Source organism: Ooceraea biroi, chromosome 3 (assembly GCF_003672135.1).
Source record: "Ooceraea biroi isolate clonal line C1 chromosome 3, Obir_v5.4, whole genome shotgun sequence".
NCBI lineage: Eukaryota > Metazoa > Arthropoda > Insecta > Hymenoptera > Formicidae > Ooceraea > Ooceraea biroi.
This window is the reverse complement of record NC_039508.1, coordinates 15,041,934-15,058,585: the sequence shown is the minus strand read 5'-3', so window position 1 is coordinate 15,058,585 and position 16,652 is coordinate 15,041,934. Positions and strand designations below refer to the sequence as shown.

General features: G+C 38.2%; 3 protein-coding genes across 4 annotated transcripts; all 3 read right to left on the bottom strand.

Moving 5' to 3' along the window:
* Window positions 1–344: 344 nt before the first annotated feature.
* LOC105277203 (RNA polymerase I-specific transcription initiation factor RRN3) lies at window positions 345–3,462 on the bottom strand. The gene is made up of 8 exons (XM_011335408.3): window positions 3,064–3,462; window positions 2,665–2,868; window positions 2,302–2,521; window positions 2,103–2,208; window positions 1,878–2,030; window positions 1,318–1,794; window positions 1,045–1,223; window positions 345–949 (listed from the first exon to the last, which is right to left on the bottom strand). Exons 2-8 carry the CDS (start codon window positions 2,866–2,868, stop codon window positions 651–653), a joined length of 1,638 nt encoding a protein of 545 aa, XP_011333710.1. The 5' UTR covers window positions 3,064–3,462; the 3' UTR covers window positions 345–650.
* Window positions 3,463–3,923: 461 nt separating this feature from the next.
* On the bottom strand, window positions 3,924–7,575 carry LOC105277204. Its single transcript, XM_026968364.1, has 6 exons — window positions 7,476–7,575; window positions 6,811–7,381; window positions 5,503–5,652; window positions 4,819–4,974; window positions 4,352–4,478; window positions 3,924–4,269 (listed from the first exon to the last, which is right to left on the bottom strand). The coding sequence occupies exons 2-6, from the start codon at window positions 7,135–7,137 to the stop codon at window positions 4,031–4,033; spliced, it is 999 nt and encodes a 332-aa protein (XP_026824165.1). The 5' UTR covers window positions 7,138–7,381; window positions 7,476–7,575; the 3' UTR covers window positions 3,924–4,030.
* Window positions 7,576–7,953: 378 nt separating this feature from the next.
* On the bottom strand, window positions 7,954–16,263 carry LOC105277201 (sn1-specific diacylglycerol lipase beta). 2 transcript variants are annotated; one of them, XM_011335404.3, is made up of 14 exons: window positions 15,297–16,263; window positions 12,374–12,472; window positions 11,900–12,112; window positions 11,340–11,656; window positions 10,679–10,822; window positions 10,402–10,570; window positions 10,180–10,303; window positions 9,963–10,106; window positions 9,784–9,895; window positions 9,608–9,700; window positions 9,282–9,436; window positions 9,066–9,203; window positions 8,856–8,974; window positions 7,954–8,183 (listed from the first exon to the last, which is right to left on the bottom strand). In XM_011335404.3, the coding sequence occupies exons 2-14, from the start codon at window positions 12,466–12,468 to the stop codon at window positions 8,006–8,008; spliced, it is 2,001 nt and encodes a 666-aa protein (XP_011333706.1). In that variant the 5' UTR covers window positions 12,469–12,472; window positions 15,297–16,263; the 3' UTR covers window positions 7,954–8,005. The 2 variants fall into 2 exon arrangements, with proteins under 2 accessions (XP_011333706.1, XP_011333705.1); XM_011335403.3 differs by lacking the exon at window positions 15,297–16,263 and adding an exon at window positions 12,812–13,090.
* Window positions 16,264–16,652: the final 389 nt, after the last annotated feature.

The window sequence follows — 16,652 nt, the reverse complement described above, 5'->3', positions numbered from 1 at the left end:
GCTGAACTTCCGGGACGCCACTCGGCACTCGGCGGAGTTCGATTTTGCGTGTGTATCCAGTATCGATACAGCGTCGTGTCGTGTTAAAAAAGTTGTTGGTCTAAGGTTTGTCTAGGACGTTGATTGAGAGGACATAGAAAAACATTATTTAATTGTACGTTTGACGTAAGAAACATTAACATATCGTGGCGCTCCTTCTTACAGGATTAGTTCACTTTTTTAGTTATAAAAAAATATTCATACTCGCAGAAGAAATAATTTAAATTAATAATTAAAGGACAAATAAATTAAAATTAACAAAAATAATTTAATAATAACGTTATTAAATTGGACACTCTGTTTTTGTCACAGTTCGATATATTATCGATAAGGATAATTTAGGATAATTGTAGTATAAGATTAATAAGAGAAGCGCACTATTTACTAACCGTTTTTCAACATAAACTATATTTTATTCGTGTTACTTATAAATATTCCCGACGTAAGCATAAAATCGCATTAAGTTTCGAAAAATGAAATTTCCGTTTCTTGATAATTATTATACACTCAAGGAAAAAATACTGTACTTACATAAATATACAAATCACAGCGGCACAACTTACTCACGCGTTTCGCAACAGTTTTTCGCAACAATGTCTCTATTAGTGGTATCAATTCTCATCCGTTACGTTATACCGAAGTAAAGGAACTATTCTTTGCCCACTGCGCTGTAACGCGTAAGACTCGAAGGGGAAAAACGTCGAGAGCAAAGCAGATGATTGTTTCGCTATTCCGAAAACGGGCAGCTGACCGCGCTCGTTGTTCTCGATTATGGTGTAACAGTAGGCGAGTTGGTATGTACTCGTGATTTCAGCAAAATTGTGGACTATCCGGGAATCGCACGTCTTCAACGGATTTAGTCCGCAATTTACGATCCTCGATATATCGAGTTCCTGCAGGAACAATATGCCTGAAAAATACGAGATACGTGTTCACAGAATTATTTCGATCAACACACACATTTGTAATGCACACGCGCGTGCTTTGCGAAAAATCCGCACTCACCGCTCTTCAAGGCAACGAGCTCCCGGTGCCTCGCGACGAACAGATGAAAGAACGCTTGGCAAATGGAATAAAAGACAATGTGCGGCTTCGGATCGCTGTCGGCGTATTCCGCATACTCGTGCCTAGCGATATAATCGTGGATCCAGTTAATCATTTTCGACATCGCCAGTTTCACTAGTCTGCAAAGAGACGGGCCATCACCGTAACATCAAATATATCCATCGCAAAATTGCAAAACGCTGTTCGCGCGGATATTAATTACGAGTTAATTACCCGAGACCGATGAACGAGGCGTTGGCGCACAAGCTAGACACGTAGCAAGCAGCTGACTGCCGCAGAACCACCGATACGTTGGGATTGTTCGCTTTGCGCCACAGCCAATCCATGAACGTCTCCGCGACTACAGGTTTGAAACTGCAAACGTAGAACGTGATATATTGCACGTACCGACTGGCGTGCGTGGTCAGTATTATCGTTTCGAATATCCGGAGCACATCGACGTATAGTACTCTCAGGGATTCTATCTGCAAAGCGCCGCTTGCGAAACAGGACTCGCGCATGTACTTAAGAAATAACTCCATGCACGTGTCTAACGTATGTGCGATCGGATTAACGGCTTCCTCTTTATCTGTATCGCTATTTATTGTAGACGAATCGTCACCGTTAGCCGTCTCGCTGATATCATCGTCTTCCTCCTCGTCATACGTCTCCACTTCTTTGCGGGGTATGTTAACGTCCAGTATCATCAGCCTAGAAATAAAGGTACGATGTGTTATTCTCTTGTATGAAATGTAAAGTTTTATCTTGTTTTATTTTTTGCACGGGATAGTTACTTGTTAATAATTAAGGTCAAGATGTTTGATCTCTGTTTAGGCGTGTACTCCATTATCTTCAATAACGCGTAGATGTAAATTCGGTGCGTGTAGGTGCTGTGCACTATGTACGGAAACTGCAACTCGAGACACTGCAACACGTACTCGTCGGACCTAAAATTATTTAATATTATTTAAAATTGTTTAATAATAATAAAATTGCGCACTCATTTTTCTAAATCTTACATTGGCACCAATTCCAAAATTTTGCGTAACACATCGTGCACGTGATCCAGCCTCTCTACGTCCTCATTTTTGAACTCGCCAATTTCGTCTTTCGCATTGTTACCTTCTGGACATGAAAAAGAAATATCGTGATAAATGAACGTTGCAACATGCGTAACGCATCTTAGGTCGTTAATATCACCGAAGGTGAGAATCTTACCTAGCTTCAACAATTCAACTAGATGATGTATCACAGTTCTTATGTGACAGGTTTGGACACATATCAAATCCAGCAAAAGGAGCTTGTATTTGGAAATCACCTCTGGCGATCTGTTTACCCAGTCGATCCGAAGGAGGGCTTGAATAAATAATTCATGTCTGGTGCCTAGAGAGGATACATACTGACTTAGGTCAGTTAGAAACTCAGCTAAATTGTCATCCTAAGGGACATGAAGAGAACGATAAATATAATGCTTATTATATATAATGGATTACTCTTCGTACAAGCTGTATGGTACACCATAAATTAAGAAATTAAATGGTAAATGGACGTAAATATATCATGCGATTTTATTATTCGTACCTTCAAACTACCTGCTTGAAGCAAGTGTATCAAGTTTTCGTATTCTTTAATTTCACTACCGCTCTGGAAATTATATAATATACACTTGACATTCTTTGGCAGTTTAAAGCATACTTTGTTAGACCGCTTAATCAGCTGGTCTCTGACTCCTGTGGCTTTCAGTATAGAAGACACACTACTGATCCTTGAGGATACCACTGACATCTGTTCGACGCATACAAGATAAATAAATAACTAGATAAAATTTCTTAATAACAAATTGATCTTGCGAGGTACAGCATGTACTTTAAATAAGCACTAGAATTCAGAATTTATGACTATGTTTTTGACACATCTTTACACAAAAAGAAAACCATGAAATATCGAATAAAATAATGACGGGAGAGAGGTTATACTTACTTTGGCATTGATTATACTAAATTAATCACTTTGTCAAATAAAATTCTCCCTCTCCGAGTAACGTTCGCTCTTTTTAACGAATGCCGTAGATATATTCGTTTACGTTTTGGACGCGTACTATTTCGATACCGCTCGGTATTGTTCCTCATGTGCCCGTCACACGTTGACGACGATGACTACACGATGATGGACTCTCGGCTATAAGCCATACGCTAGGTTTAGTTCACAATATCACGACGATTATTGGCCGATTATCGCCTTCCTATTCTGAACTAGAGTGATTCAATTATAAAAGTTCACAATATTAACAAATCTTATGCAACTTGCAACATTCAATATTGCAGCTCACCCGCACTTTTGACTGCGGTCACACGTGCACGGGTGAATAGGAATATTGCCGTGGATTCAAACGTACATAGATGGCATAAACTCGACGATTACTATGTAGAACAGAGACTTCTCTCGCAGAGCTTTGAATAACGTACCAGAATTTACGTAGGTAATTCTTGCGTTTGCGAATGTCGATTCTTGTTCAGTGAAGAAATAAATATGACTGTTCACACAAAGAAAATGATTAAAATGATATCGAAATAAGAAAATAATAAAGAAAATGAAGAATTAATTATAATGCAGAAAGAATTACTTTTGATTAATTACAAGCAATAATAAAATTGAATTAATTATAAAATAAGTAAAAAGAAAATAATAAAGAAAATAAAAAATTAATTATAATATAGAAAGAATTAATATGATTAATTATAAGCGATAATAAAATTAAATTATGAAATAAATAAATGCAAGAAGGAATAACTTGCGGGATCTTTTGCGAGTTCTTTTTATTAACACTAAAAAGTTATTTCTTTGGATTACACTAAGGAAAATCAAAGTAATAAGGTATATTATTCTCTAAAAAGCTTTCATTATCACATATTCCTGAAATTGTTGCAATTATTTTATTTTTAGCGTTTCAGGCGCACTTTATTGACTGACCAAAATTTCTTATGAAATTTTTTGCGTTATTCTTACTATTTTCATCATATGAACTAGAAACCGTGCTGTTTGTAATTATTGGTTCTTTATCCAAAATTGTATCCACTTCCTCGTCAAAAGTGTTATTCGCATTGCCTACGGCTGCATCACTATTTATATTTCCTATTTTTTTAGCCCTGCCCTCTTCTTCCTCGTCGGACGATATCGTCAAACATTCTAAAAAGTGAGAAAATAATCGTTAATATTATACGTATGCATATTTCGTGCGTATAAAACACGTTACTATCAAACACGTTACCTGGCTCTTTATGAATAAGCTTTGGTTTTGAAGCTGCGCCTTTACCCTTTCCTTTGGGTCGCTTGCTCGTGGGACCGTCTCGCTCTGCTTTCTCCAATTTTCGCTCGTTGTTTTTCTTATAGAACATCTGCAAAGATATGCAGTCGTGATATATACACAAATATTAATACGAAAAATAATGATAAAAAAAATTCTTGATAGAAACAAAAGTACAAGATGAGCGCTGTAAACTGCTTTCGATATGACCTGTAATGATATAGCAACGATATATTATGGAATAACGTTTCAATTATACGACTAGTTCTTCTCTAAGTTTCTTAACAGCTGTGCTGAAATAAGAGCATTTTAGTAATCTAATTTTTTTGAGCGACTCATCGGTCACGCGATCGATCGCGTTATTAGAGTTAAATAGTACGCTAGTAAGTATAATATTGGTCTTCTGGCATAGTCTCAGTCATAATCCTTACATCGACAGACATCCCAGTCGCCTTCTTTTCTTCTATGGGTATCGACTTGACTTCCTCAGTTAATTTTGTATTACATCGTTCACATCGGTTGAAGTGAAGTGAACTGTAGCCGCAGTGTGGACAGAGAGCAAGCATTCCCTTGACCAAAATAGGCGCCTAGCAATAACATGATACACGTCGTACTTGTAGCATACTTTGTTTTCACAGTGATGTGCTTTAAACTTCCTTAATATGTTACAGAATCTTCATCGATTGCAGCAATATGACACAATCGCATCTTGTATGGATTGCCATTAGCTACATTATTTACATCTACTCACATTCATTCATTCATTTATTCTCTCTCTCTACTTCACTTATATATATTTTTAATTTAATATAAAGTAGAATCTATTATATGTATATAAACACATATCACACATTTATATCAAATATTAAGAAAATATAGTAATAATATCTATTATCATCGATATTAAAGCAAAGAAATTGGCATATAGTAAATGATATTACTTAAAATTATGAATTTATTAGTGTTAGATAATGTGAGATATTATAGGTGACATTTTCAAATATTGATGTGATCATACTTTTCGATAATACATGAATATTACCAAGTTTAAAATTCCAGAAAATAAGATCCCAGATATATAGTAACATATATAGACATTTAAATTTAGAGCTTACAGTTTCCTGAGAAAAATTACAATCACTATGATCACTGCTATCGTGGGTTATCCCAAATGCAACAGCATTTGTCTCCACTATGTAGTTTATACCTAGTGTAGGATCATCCACCAAGGAGACTACTGTTTCACAACCAGACGAAATGCTCAACTAAAAATATTGTATATAACAATAAAAGATTATCAAAATATTCATTTTCACTATTTTCATTGTGTGGCTAATACTTATATTAAAATATCACACAATTGCAACTATTTGATTTATACAGTTTTCCACAAGAAAAATTAAAAACCTGAATATTATTAAGGGGGGAACCTGCTTTAGAACGTTGAAAATAAGGTATAATTTTACGAATTTTTTTTTTGGAGAAACTATACAGCGGATTATTATAAAACTTTGATGCATTTATTAGTACATGTTTAAAGATAAAAAAAATTATTTTTTCATTTGAATATATCGCCTGTAGAGGTCGTCCTGGAGGCAGCTTAGTGCAGCCGGCATTGTAAATTGGCGAGCATTCTCCTGTCTCCAAATTTCATCCAAACTGAAAAATTGAAATATTTTCTCGTTATTTATGAATTCCCATCGTCGATGAACCTTTAATATTCATAAAAATATTAAGTTAAACAATTACTTTTGCATGAAAAAGTTCAACAACTTTGCCTAAAAATCGTACTTTTGTGTTCGAAGCTCCACCATTTTGGCACTTTTCAACTTTTTTCTTCTCTCTTTGGTTCATCGACGATGGGAATTCATAAATAACGAGAACACATTTCAATTTTTCAGTTTAGACGAAATTTGGAGGCAGGAGAATGCTCGCCAATTTACAATGCCGGCTGCACTAAGATGCCTCCAGGACGACCTCTACAGGCGATATATTCAAATGAAAAAATAATTTTTTTTATCTTTAAACATGTACTAATAAATGCATCAAAGTTTTATAATAATCCGCTGTATAGTTTCTCCAAAAACAATTCGTAAAATATACCTTATTTTCAGCGTTCTAAAGCAGGCTCCCCCCTTAATATGTAATAGAGAATCTACTTTACACACACAAGCACGCATGCATACGTACACACGTACATATCATATTTATATCAAATATTAAGCAATGTTATTAACATCTATTATCATCAACATTAAAGAAAAAAATAAAGCAAAGAAAGTAAATGATATTACTTTAAATTCGAAATTATAATTTATTTTATTTTATTTTATATCCGAAATATTTTCTATTTCCGATTTAATTTTAACTACAACAATCTGTAAAGTTTAAGCAGTATTTCTAGAAATGTTTTCGCTACATACCTGTTCTAATAGATCGTGTACAGTGCAATCATCGGTCGGTAGATCAAAGGTAATCAATCTCTGTTCACCGCTAGCTAACATTACTAACATCTTCGCTGTATTTGCTTTAATTTGATCCTGAACTATGGCGCTTGTTGGGTCATTAATAGTTTTTTGGAGATAAGCGACGCTCTCACTCGAGCTGTTGGTCTCGTGTTCTGATCGTGGCGAGGAAGACTGTCGTGTTACATGTCCTTTCTCTTGTACGCAATCCGGAGGATTAACGTCTGCATTAGTTTTAACGCGCATACTTCGCCAAATACCAGCACACTTTGGGGAGCTTCCCATACACCTCAACAGTTTCGAATTAACAATGAACTGACTGGAACTCTGGAAGTCACGAACGTTTCATCGGGAGCAAACAAAAACAAATCAATACAGACCAACGAATTCGCGCGAGTCGTCGGTATGATTTCCGCGCGACCGTTGTGTGCCGATGTATCGTACGATTCGATGTATCGAGCTCTCCAAGACCGCATAAACAAATCTTCGATATAATGTATGTACTTCTTTACCGCCATTCCGGAACAGACTAAGATAAAATATAAAATATAATATTTTCGAGTAAGAGAGAACTATTATAATATATAAATATATAAATTGTAACATTCAATATTGCAGCTCACCCGCATTTTTGACTGCGGTCATACGTGCACAGTGAATAGGAATATTGCCGTGGATTCAAACGTACATAGATGGTATTATAAACTCGACGATTACTGTGTAGAACGCAGAGACCTCTCTCGCAGAGCTTTGAATAACGTACCAGAATTTACGTCGGTAATTCTTGCGTTTGCGAATGTCGATTCTTGTTCAGTAAAGAAATAAATAATATGACTGTTCACACAAAGAAAATGATTAAAATAATATCGAAATAAGAAAATAATAAAGAAAATAAAGAATTAATTATAATCTAGAAAGAATTACTTATGATTAATTACAAGCACTAATAAAATTGAATTAATTATAAAATAAGTAAAAAGTAAGAAAATAATAAAGAAAATAAAAAATTAATTATAATATAGAAAGAATTAATATGATTAATTATAAGCGATAATAAAATTATGAAATAAATAAATGCAAGAAAGAATAACTTGCATGATCTTTTGAGAGAATTCTTTTTATTAAAACTAAAAAGTCATTTCTTTGGATTACACTAAGGATCAAAGTAATAAGGTATATCATTCTGTTGCTCCAGTAACGTGGCCAAGGCTCGCTCTATGTTTTCCGGCAAATGATCCAGAAGCATACGTGGCATTACCGATAATTTTGCAAATTCTTCCGCCTGTGCCCATCTCATCTCGTATTTTCTTTCCTTTGTAAGTTGTTTTTTGCTGAAAAAAGTTATATCTTATTAATATTACTTAAAATGTCGATAGATATATCTTTTCTTTATCCGTATCGAATTATTTAATTAAATAAAAAATACAATATAAAAATAGAATGGAGATTTTAAACAATAATTATACCGTTACTCGTAAAATATATAAAATAATATATGTGCAAATAGAGTTTTTATATTCCATGGAAACGATTCCATGGAAAGCATTACCATATGTAAGTTCATAAGAATTTTAAATTTGTCTAGACCTTGCAAATTTCATTAACACGTTGCAGACTGGTCCAGACAAGCCGGGCCAAAAATAAAGATCAAACAAAAGTCCATTAAGCTAAGATACATGAAAGTCTTGTTTTATCTCCTGCTATAGCACATTCAAGAAATTATATATGCGTTGCTTGTGCGTAAAATACGAGGAAAGCAGTGAGCAGACACGCGCTAATTAACATATCTGCATGGTTACTCAAACTCTGCCATGAATGTAAATTTATGTGATTCATTTATAATGTATTAACAGGAAAAATAAATTATTGTGAAAATATGATTCATTATCTAAACTGAGTACTTTTTCAGAGATATGAGCTTACTTTATTTACTTTATGCGAGTTCAATATAATTTAATATTCAAATGAGGAGGTATATCTAATATGTTTGGGGAGGAACGCACCTCTTGCCTTCCGTCTTCTCGAGTTTGCATCTTGCTATGTGAAGTATACGACCGGCATTAAACAGTTTCACTTTGGAATACCTTCTTTTCGTTATGTCACGCTCGATTATTTTGCTATCCTGCAAAAGGATGAATAGAGCATATTAAATTAATAATAGCATATAATCACAGTGCGAGATGTATGACGAGGGCAGCTACTATGTTTCTTACCGCATTGACGGACTTCACAAGTAAAGGCGAGTGAGCCGGTACTGTATTAATTATGTTATAATTCTTCCACGTCTTTGATAGATCCCTCTCGGGCACGCCGAATAGAGCGTATCCAAATCCGTTCAGCACTACCCTATACTAAAACCACGAAAGCTCTTATTGAAGCGATTCAAGTTTTTTTAATCATTCAAGAATCACGAACCCTTGTCGGGGTACCTTGGGCAGTCGGCAGGCTCGAAGGGTTGTCAGCAATGACGTCCTCAAGTTTTCTATACTCTCCACACTGAGCCGCATTACAAGATCATCTCCAAGCCCTATGGTCAGTACAAATTCCTCCGTGATCCTTGCAGCTTCTCTGCTGAGCAGTCCAGCTTTTTGAACAATTACAAAAAGATTATATGACAGACAGAATTAATCAATAACCGACACGGAATTCGAAGTTTTATTAATCCTGGTTCTGAATTTTGATGTCCCGCTAGATTAATCTTGCTGGAAACGTCCAATGCTAATTATATGCGTGAGCAATTTTAAGAGAATATTACCAGGCGTAGCGAACGCGTAGACGCGCAAGTCCGGATAACGAGGACGTATGAGCAATCCCAGCAGAATGGCTAAACCGGCCCCTAAACTGTGACCTGCAAACGCGCGTTACTTCATTGCAGAATTTACAGTTATGTTGCGAATGATCGCCCAGTGCCGTTGAGTGCAGCGCACTTACCCGTAATCGTCAAATGGTAATTGGGATACGTGGCGAATGCTCTTTCCAGAACCTTGTACTGCTCCAACTGCTTCAAGATTACTTTAACTCCAATTATCATGCCTTTGTGCGCCTGCAAGTATCACATCAATTTAGAATCGAAGATTCTCCACGCGGGAGAAAATAAAACGATCACTGACCGTGCTGCCGGGAGGAACGCCAGGACACTCGAATGAGTCGGATGCGGCCGCGATATCGGTGATTAAATCCCGCAAGGATAACGAACCTCGTATGACCACGGCAATACTAGCAGTTTTGTGATCCGCTATTACGCAGAACGGTATCTGCAAGATTTCAAGTTACGCTTAAAATCGCGCAAAAGTAACGAGAAGACAGTTTAGAAGGACATATACAGACTTCGCATAAATGATTCTTGAAGGAAGCGAAAAGGATGTCCTCCTCAGACAGTTTCGATAGGTATTTGACGCCAGAAAGATAGCAAAGACAACAATTGTCGTCCAGAATAACGTTACGTTTCCGTCTGTGGAGAAAAAAAAGATACCTATTTACTCTGCAGAATGATAAAAATGATGGAAAAAGGAATTACGATATTATAAGCTTTACGTTATATTCTTTTACCGGAAACAAGCGCAGCACGTCATGCCCCGTATTAAGCGGAAACAGCCGGTACATAAATGCTGATAAATGACGAAAAGCCAGCCGTAGGAAGCGATCGAGAGTTGCAAAAAGTAATGAGCAGCTTCCAAGGACATCCAGCTAGGCGTGTTGGAAAAGATCACGCTGCTGTCTATAAAACACGGAGACAGCAAATATTTCACAATTAACAGCCGACGTTTACCATATGCGCATCTTCATATACCTATTTCCAACAATAAATGCATCATAAATCGCTTACCTGAGGTGTATTTTGGACGCGAGATTAAATTCAGTCTTCGTAATTCGTGAGTCTCGCGTTTCTGTCGGACCCTCAATAAAATACATCCCGCCATCACGTCCGAAGGGACCAGGTCCGTACCGCGGAACAGCGCGGTTAAAAGACCTGCGCACACACATTCGTGTCATCATTATCCATGAGAAATTGCATTATTAAAGAAGTAAGCCGTTCTGTTCCTCTCTCTCTCTCTCTCTCTCTCGGTGCTTTCTGTTATACGACGGTGACATAAAAGACAGAGTAGTTAACTGACTTGAGCCATATTTCAGTCAGAGTGATTCAGATTAGTCATGGCAACTTTTCAGCGCTCAGCGCCAGGTAATTGTTGGTAATTATGCAGCGGATCAAGATTCATTACCGCTTACCAAAGTAATCACGTGCATTACAAAGCGGTCGCGTAATCGCTATCTCCGAGCGATGAGAGAGCGACGTACGCGTCGAGAAGAAAGCCCCACCAGCACCAAAACCAGAACGGAGAAATCAACGATTTGATTGATCGATCGCCAGGCGGCCGGGCAAACCGATCCTAGTTTCTCGCGTTCTCGGTTCCCGATGGAAAGCAACGCGTTCCAGTTTCGGACCTGCGGCAGGACCTCTTCGTAGGTCAGCCGTACCTATGTCTCACCAGCGACATGTTGAAAGGTCTCGTTCGCGCTCTCGTCCTTGCGCATCCACCACAGGAACTTGAATCGCCGTAGCCAGATGCGGGAGACCTTGCCGTGCTCCACGGAGCTCTCCAGCTGCTTCTTGTCCAAGGAGCCGATCGGATCGAATACCAGGGCGAGGCCGAAGATGCTGAGACCGATGAGGATCCAATCGAAGAACACCAAGGCCTCCACGACGGTGATGGAATACTGCTCGTGATTGCACTCGACGCTCTGTCCGAAAATCCACATGGTACCCAAAATGTTCCATCCAATCTCCGGCAGCAGCATCGATATCCTTGCATAAATAATTAATGCGACTTACGCAAGTTCTTATCGAGGCCAAATGAATAAGTCGCAGCTGTATAGTCAACGGGATATTGAAGCATGAGAACGAATACGGCGGAAATAAAATCGAGGAGGAAATGATCTGAGAAGAAATTCTTCGGGAAGAATTACGCTTCATGGGAATCATTTTGGTCTAGAAATGATTGGTCTAGAAAGCTGATTGACGTGACGCTGGTTTACTTTTATTGCTTACTTGATCATTAGGAGCGGTTCAACGTAGCGTCGGGCATGCGTGTCCATGATAGCTCCTTTCGCGCTATGCCTGATGATGACGAGTACTAAAAGCGTGACGATACCGAGCATGACCGCTTCACCTAGGAGGTACGCGCGCACTAATTCACCTCCCAATTGACAGTTCCACGTATTCTCGTAATACTTTATACAGGCGATCCCTATAAGAATCAACCTGTAAAACACAGTCGATTATAAAAAATAAACTAGGAATAATAATCCGCATAATTGCGATCACGAGACATGCATCTACGGAAGACTTTGTTGCTGAGAATAGCGTCAATATCGCAATTGTAAAACTCCAGTTGGGTTTAAAATTAATTAATTAATTTCTCAAGAAAATTGATTTTTGATAGAATTTTAAAACGACAGATATCTGAAATATATCAAATCGAAATTTTTACGATCAACATTCTTCGTTAATTGATAAACTCACCATACTATGCGAATAAATAATTCGAATAACCCGGGATACACGAGATCGTCGGTTGCGGCCAACCATTTTCGTCCGCAGAGCCTCAACGCCGGCATTTCCCTGTAAAAAGACAGTTATGCATGAAACTTTGTTGGAATTTTCTTGAATATATTATCTAAAAATATATAAAAAAATTATACAATATGATATCTACGAAGAAATATCGTATATTTCTCAATATAATTCTTAATATAATTAAGACGCATTTTTACTCTGCGCGAAAATTGTATATATGTGTGTCAGTTTGTCCACAAATGTTTTATTAAAAAGGTATTTCGAAATATGTTTCTGGTTACTTAGATAATACCTGGATATTTATAACAATAACTGCGCTGACCAATTCGGTCACGTTCGCGAAGGTCTTGCGAGGGTTCGCGAAACCGCAGAAAGTTTGCTTACCGAGGCGCTTTTACAGGTTTCGTAATATTGCAGAATAAAGAGCAAACGTGGCTTTCTATGATCATAAATATCCCCAAGATTCGGACGGTATGTACGCGGGTATCTCTTCGATCATGAACCGCTGCATGGAGAAAGCGCCGGGAGAAAGTCCCTCTGTCCATCCCATATCCGAGACTATATTGACACAGCCTTCCAACGTTTTCAAATGGACCGTGAACCCGGTGATTTCAGTCGTGGTAGAGCTAATAGAGTAGCTGATTATATGATAATCGATTACGTCTGCGAACGAGACGGACGACGTAAATCTGGACGACATAAATAACGTGTGCAAATGTGTGTTGGAATTTTCTGTAATTACAACTGTATCATGTAACTAATTACGCAGCTGAGAAATATCCGAGTAAACACTTTTAGTTTTTTATTCCTATAACTGAAGTATATTTTATGCAGGCAGGAGAGTATCGTACATACTCGTGCATTAATCATTATTTCGTTCAATCACATGCTGCAATTATTACGTTTATTGTTTTATAATTGAGTATTTTGCAAGATTTGGAATGAGAAAAAAGTGAGACAACGTATTATACACGATTTTTGATGATTTAAAAATTTATACATTTTCTAACATAAGAGAACCCTTTAATGTTTTTTTTGAAAAAGATAATAAATTCGTACAAATAAAATAAAGTCTTTATAATAACATATTTTTCATTTAATACAACTGAGGCCTTGCTTAGTGATCTTTTTCTCGCTTTGTCCGTGTCTTTTCCCACTTTTTTCAACGTTTCAGACATTTTCCGGCACTTTTAGTTTTGTGTACGAATTAAGGATCGCTCTCTAATCGGTTGCGTAAATAACTTTCAAGCGTTTAACCGCGATAAAGCGGCTTACGAGGGAACACATATGGTTTTCGAACATGTCAATTAGATGTAGGTATAATTGTCCAACTGCTTTCTTTTATAAAGAACGCAATTAGACGAAAAGCGAAAATTATACAAGATTACAACGTGATACTATGTTAATAAGGGAAAGTTCATATTAACATCGTAATAATACCGCTGCTGATAGTGTCAGACAAAAATTGATGCCCTTTTTTTAGCTAATTTGATATCAAAGTACAGCTTGTCATCCATTGTATAATAGCGAGCGTTATTAGCTTTGAGATACTAAGCACACAACGCTATTTAAACAAATTATATACTTGGAAATGTTGAGTGTGACGCATTTTGTATAATTTCCATGATTGACGGAGGAACAAAAACTTCTCAGAAGATTATGAATCTACAAGAAACCATAAACGCAACTGCACGACCGCAACTGTACTGGCAGCAATTAATGCTTCCTCGAAACTTGTTTTGCCATTGCCTTACACAACATAGCATGGTTGTGTGGAAAAAGGCATAGAACTATTTCAAATGCGCATCATATTCGGCCTGAAAAGTGGAACGCTCGTGAAATAGAAAAATACAACGCTGCTGAATATATTTCCACAAGGATGTCCTGATATAAAATTTAGTGGCAAATAAAACAAAATAAAATTTTAAGATTTATAATTCATAAATTGCGCGTGTATATATATATGTATATATTTATCGTTCATCAGTCACGCGCCGGTAGATCAAATTACGCGAAATAAAGTGCATTGCATGCATTCCGTGACTTTAAACTTTAAGCGTATTCTTGCAAATGTCTGCGAATTCCGGCGAAGCAAACGCAATCCGAAAATTCGTTTTATTGGAATTTTCTGTGTGTAATAACAGCTGTATCATATACCTAATCACGCAGCTGAGAAATATCCGAGTAAACGTTTTTAATTTTTTACCTAATCACACAGTCGAGAAATATCCGAGTAAACATTTTTAATTTTTTATTGCTATAATTGAAGTATATTTTATGCAGGCAGGAAAGTACTCGTTATCTCTCGATGTGAATTATTAATTAATCATTATCCGTGATCATGCATTTTCTAAAGTTTCTGTAGTTTAAATTAAAATTAAAACTACAGTATCGAATATAATTTATATGTCGATACTTAATACATTCACCAATGTTCTATCTCCGTAATACATTTCTGTATAATTTAGAACTTTATTATTTCGGAGCTTTTGTGTTATCATAACGCTTGTAAGCGGCCTTGAAATCAGCAATACTTGACTCACGAAACACGATGAATAATATAAATATAATTTACGCACCCATGCTATTTTATTATCGAGTAATATGTTTTGTTTACTAATATTGTGGTGATTTTGTATAGGAATTTATAGGCAATATTTTGCGCTCGTAATATTTATTGTAAAGATAAAACATTTTCAATCTTGATCAGCATTTTTATCCAGTAGCGCAGAGAAGAAAGCAATTTGAGATTTGAGAACATTGTACAACGCACAATGTTATCTGCCTAATTCTTCCTCGGCTACACTTGTGCACTGACACACTGTTAATCAGGATTAAAGACGCATTTCGTAAACTACGCTTTACTCACAGATGCGCGAATCAATACCCGGCGAATCCGGATGCGCGTTGCACACGCGTTGAAGTCTCCCCTCGATCGACGTGCCGCGAATGCGGCACTCCACCTGCTCGCTCGCCCGTGTCACGGGAATTCACCAAGAGCTAACGAACCCGACCGGAATTCGTGCCTAATCGCCGTCACCGGACTGTGCCTTTCTCCGAGTCGTGCGCGAGTTGCAGGCCGCGATGAAACTGGAGCACTTCCTGCGCTTGGGTTCCCGTTAAGCGCTCGTCGCGGCTCGAGAGACCGATTTTTCGCGATTGCGCACCGCACACACCGGAAGCCGATCCTCCGCGGAGATCACGCGGAGATCGACGCCGCCGAGCAGGATGCAACCTCTTCGTACTTCTTCTTCCTACGCTCGGTCACCGGTGTCACCAACCGCGAAAGGATGCGTGGTCGTGACGGAATAATCGTTTCGTTGATCTGACTAATCGCTCGCCGCACGCGCTTATTTCAACATCACCGCCGAAGCCGCACTTATCGCACGTACAAAGATACGCATATCGTCCGCGGCAGCAGCCGGTACCAGCTCGGACATTCGCGGTCGCTGCAGTAACGGTGATAGTAACGGCCACGACGAGGAGGACACTGAGACGCGCGAGAGAAGTCTCCAGGCGATCGGCACTTGGCGATACTCGGTGACGGAGAAACGATCGCCTCGTGCAGAATTGCATTGAAACCGTATGCGGGATCTGCATATACGATGTGCACCGCGCTGCGACTCGTTCACCTTGCAGCGCGCGACACCCCGCACGAAGTGACCGAATCTCACGATCTGGTTGGCCACGACTGTCCGTTACCACCGCGGAGGACTTTCCCTCCGTTCGTCGCGGGTTATCGCGCGGTGTTCTGGCCTCAAGAAGGAAAAATGCGGTGAAAAAGGAGGAGAGGAAGGAACGGGCTACTCTCCGAGAGGGATAAGCGGGCATCGAGAGCCGTGCCGAGGCAAGCCGTGCCGAGGAGGTGGGAGTGACGAATCGGCGCACCTGGCGACTCCGTGCCCGGCCGTTCCTCTCGCGGGAATAGGAAACGCGGTGAACGCCGATATCCGGTGGATCTAAAAGGGAGATCCCGCTGCGGAGAGGAATACATGATATTTTTATTGCTGGCAATAAACCTTACGTGAAAAATTCAGATCCATTAACACCTCAATAAAGTTGCAGAACTCGATTGTTTCAATTTTTCAAGTCTTCTTCTTCTTTCACTTTACCAAACGCTGTTACTCGTAACAGTAATCTTTGCATAGAAAACTATATATGATATATGCGGCTTCTAAATAGATTTCTCTGCGATTCTATCTATAATGTGATATCTAGGAGACGA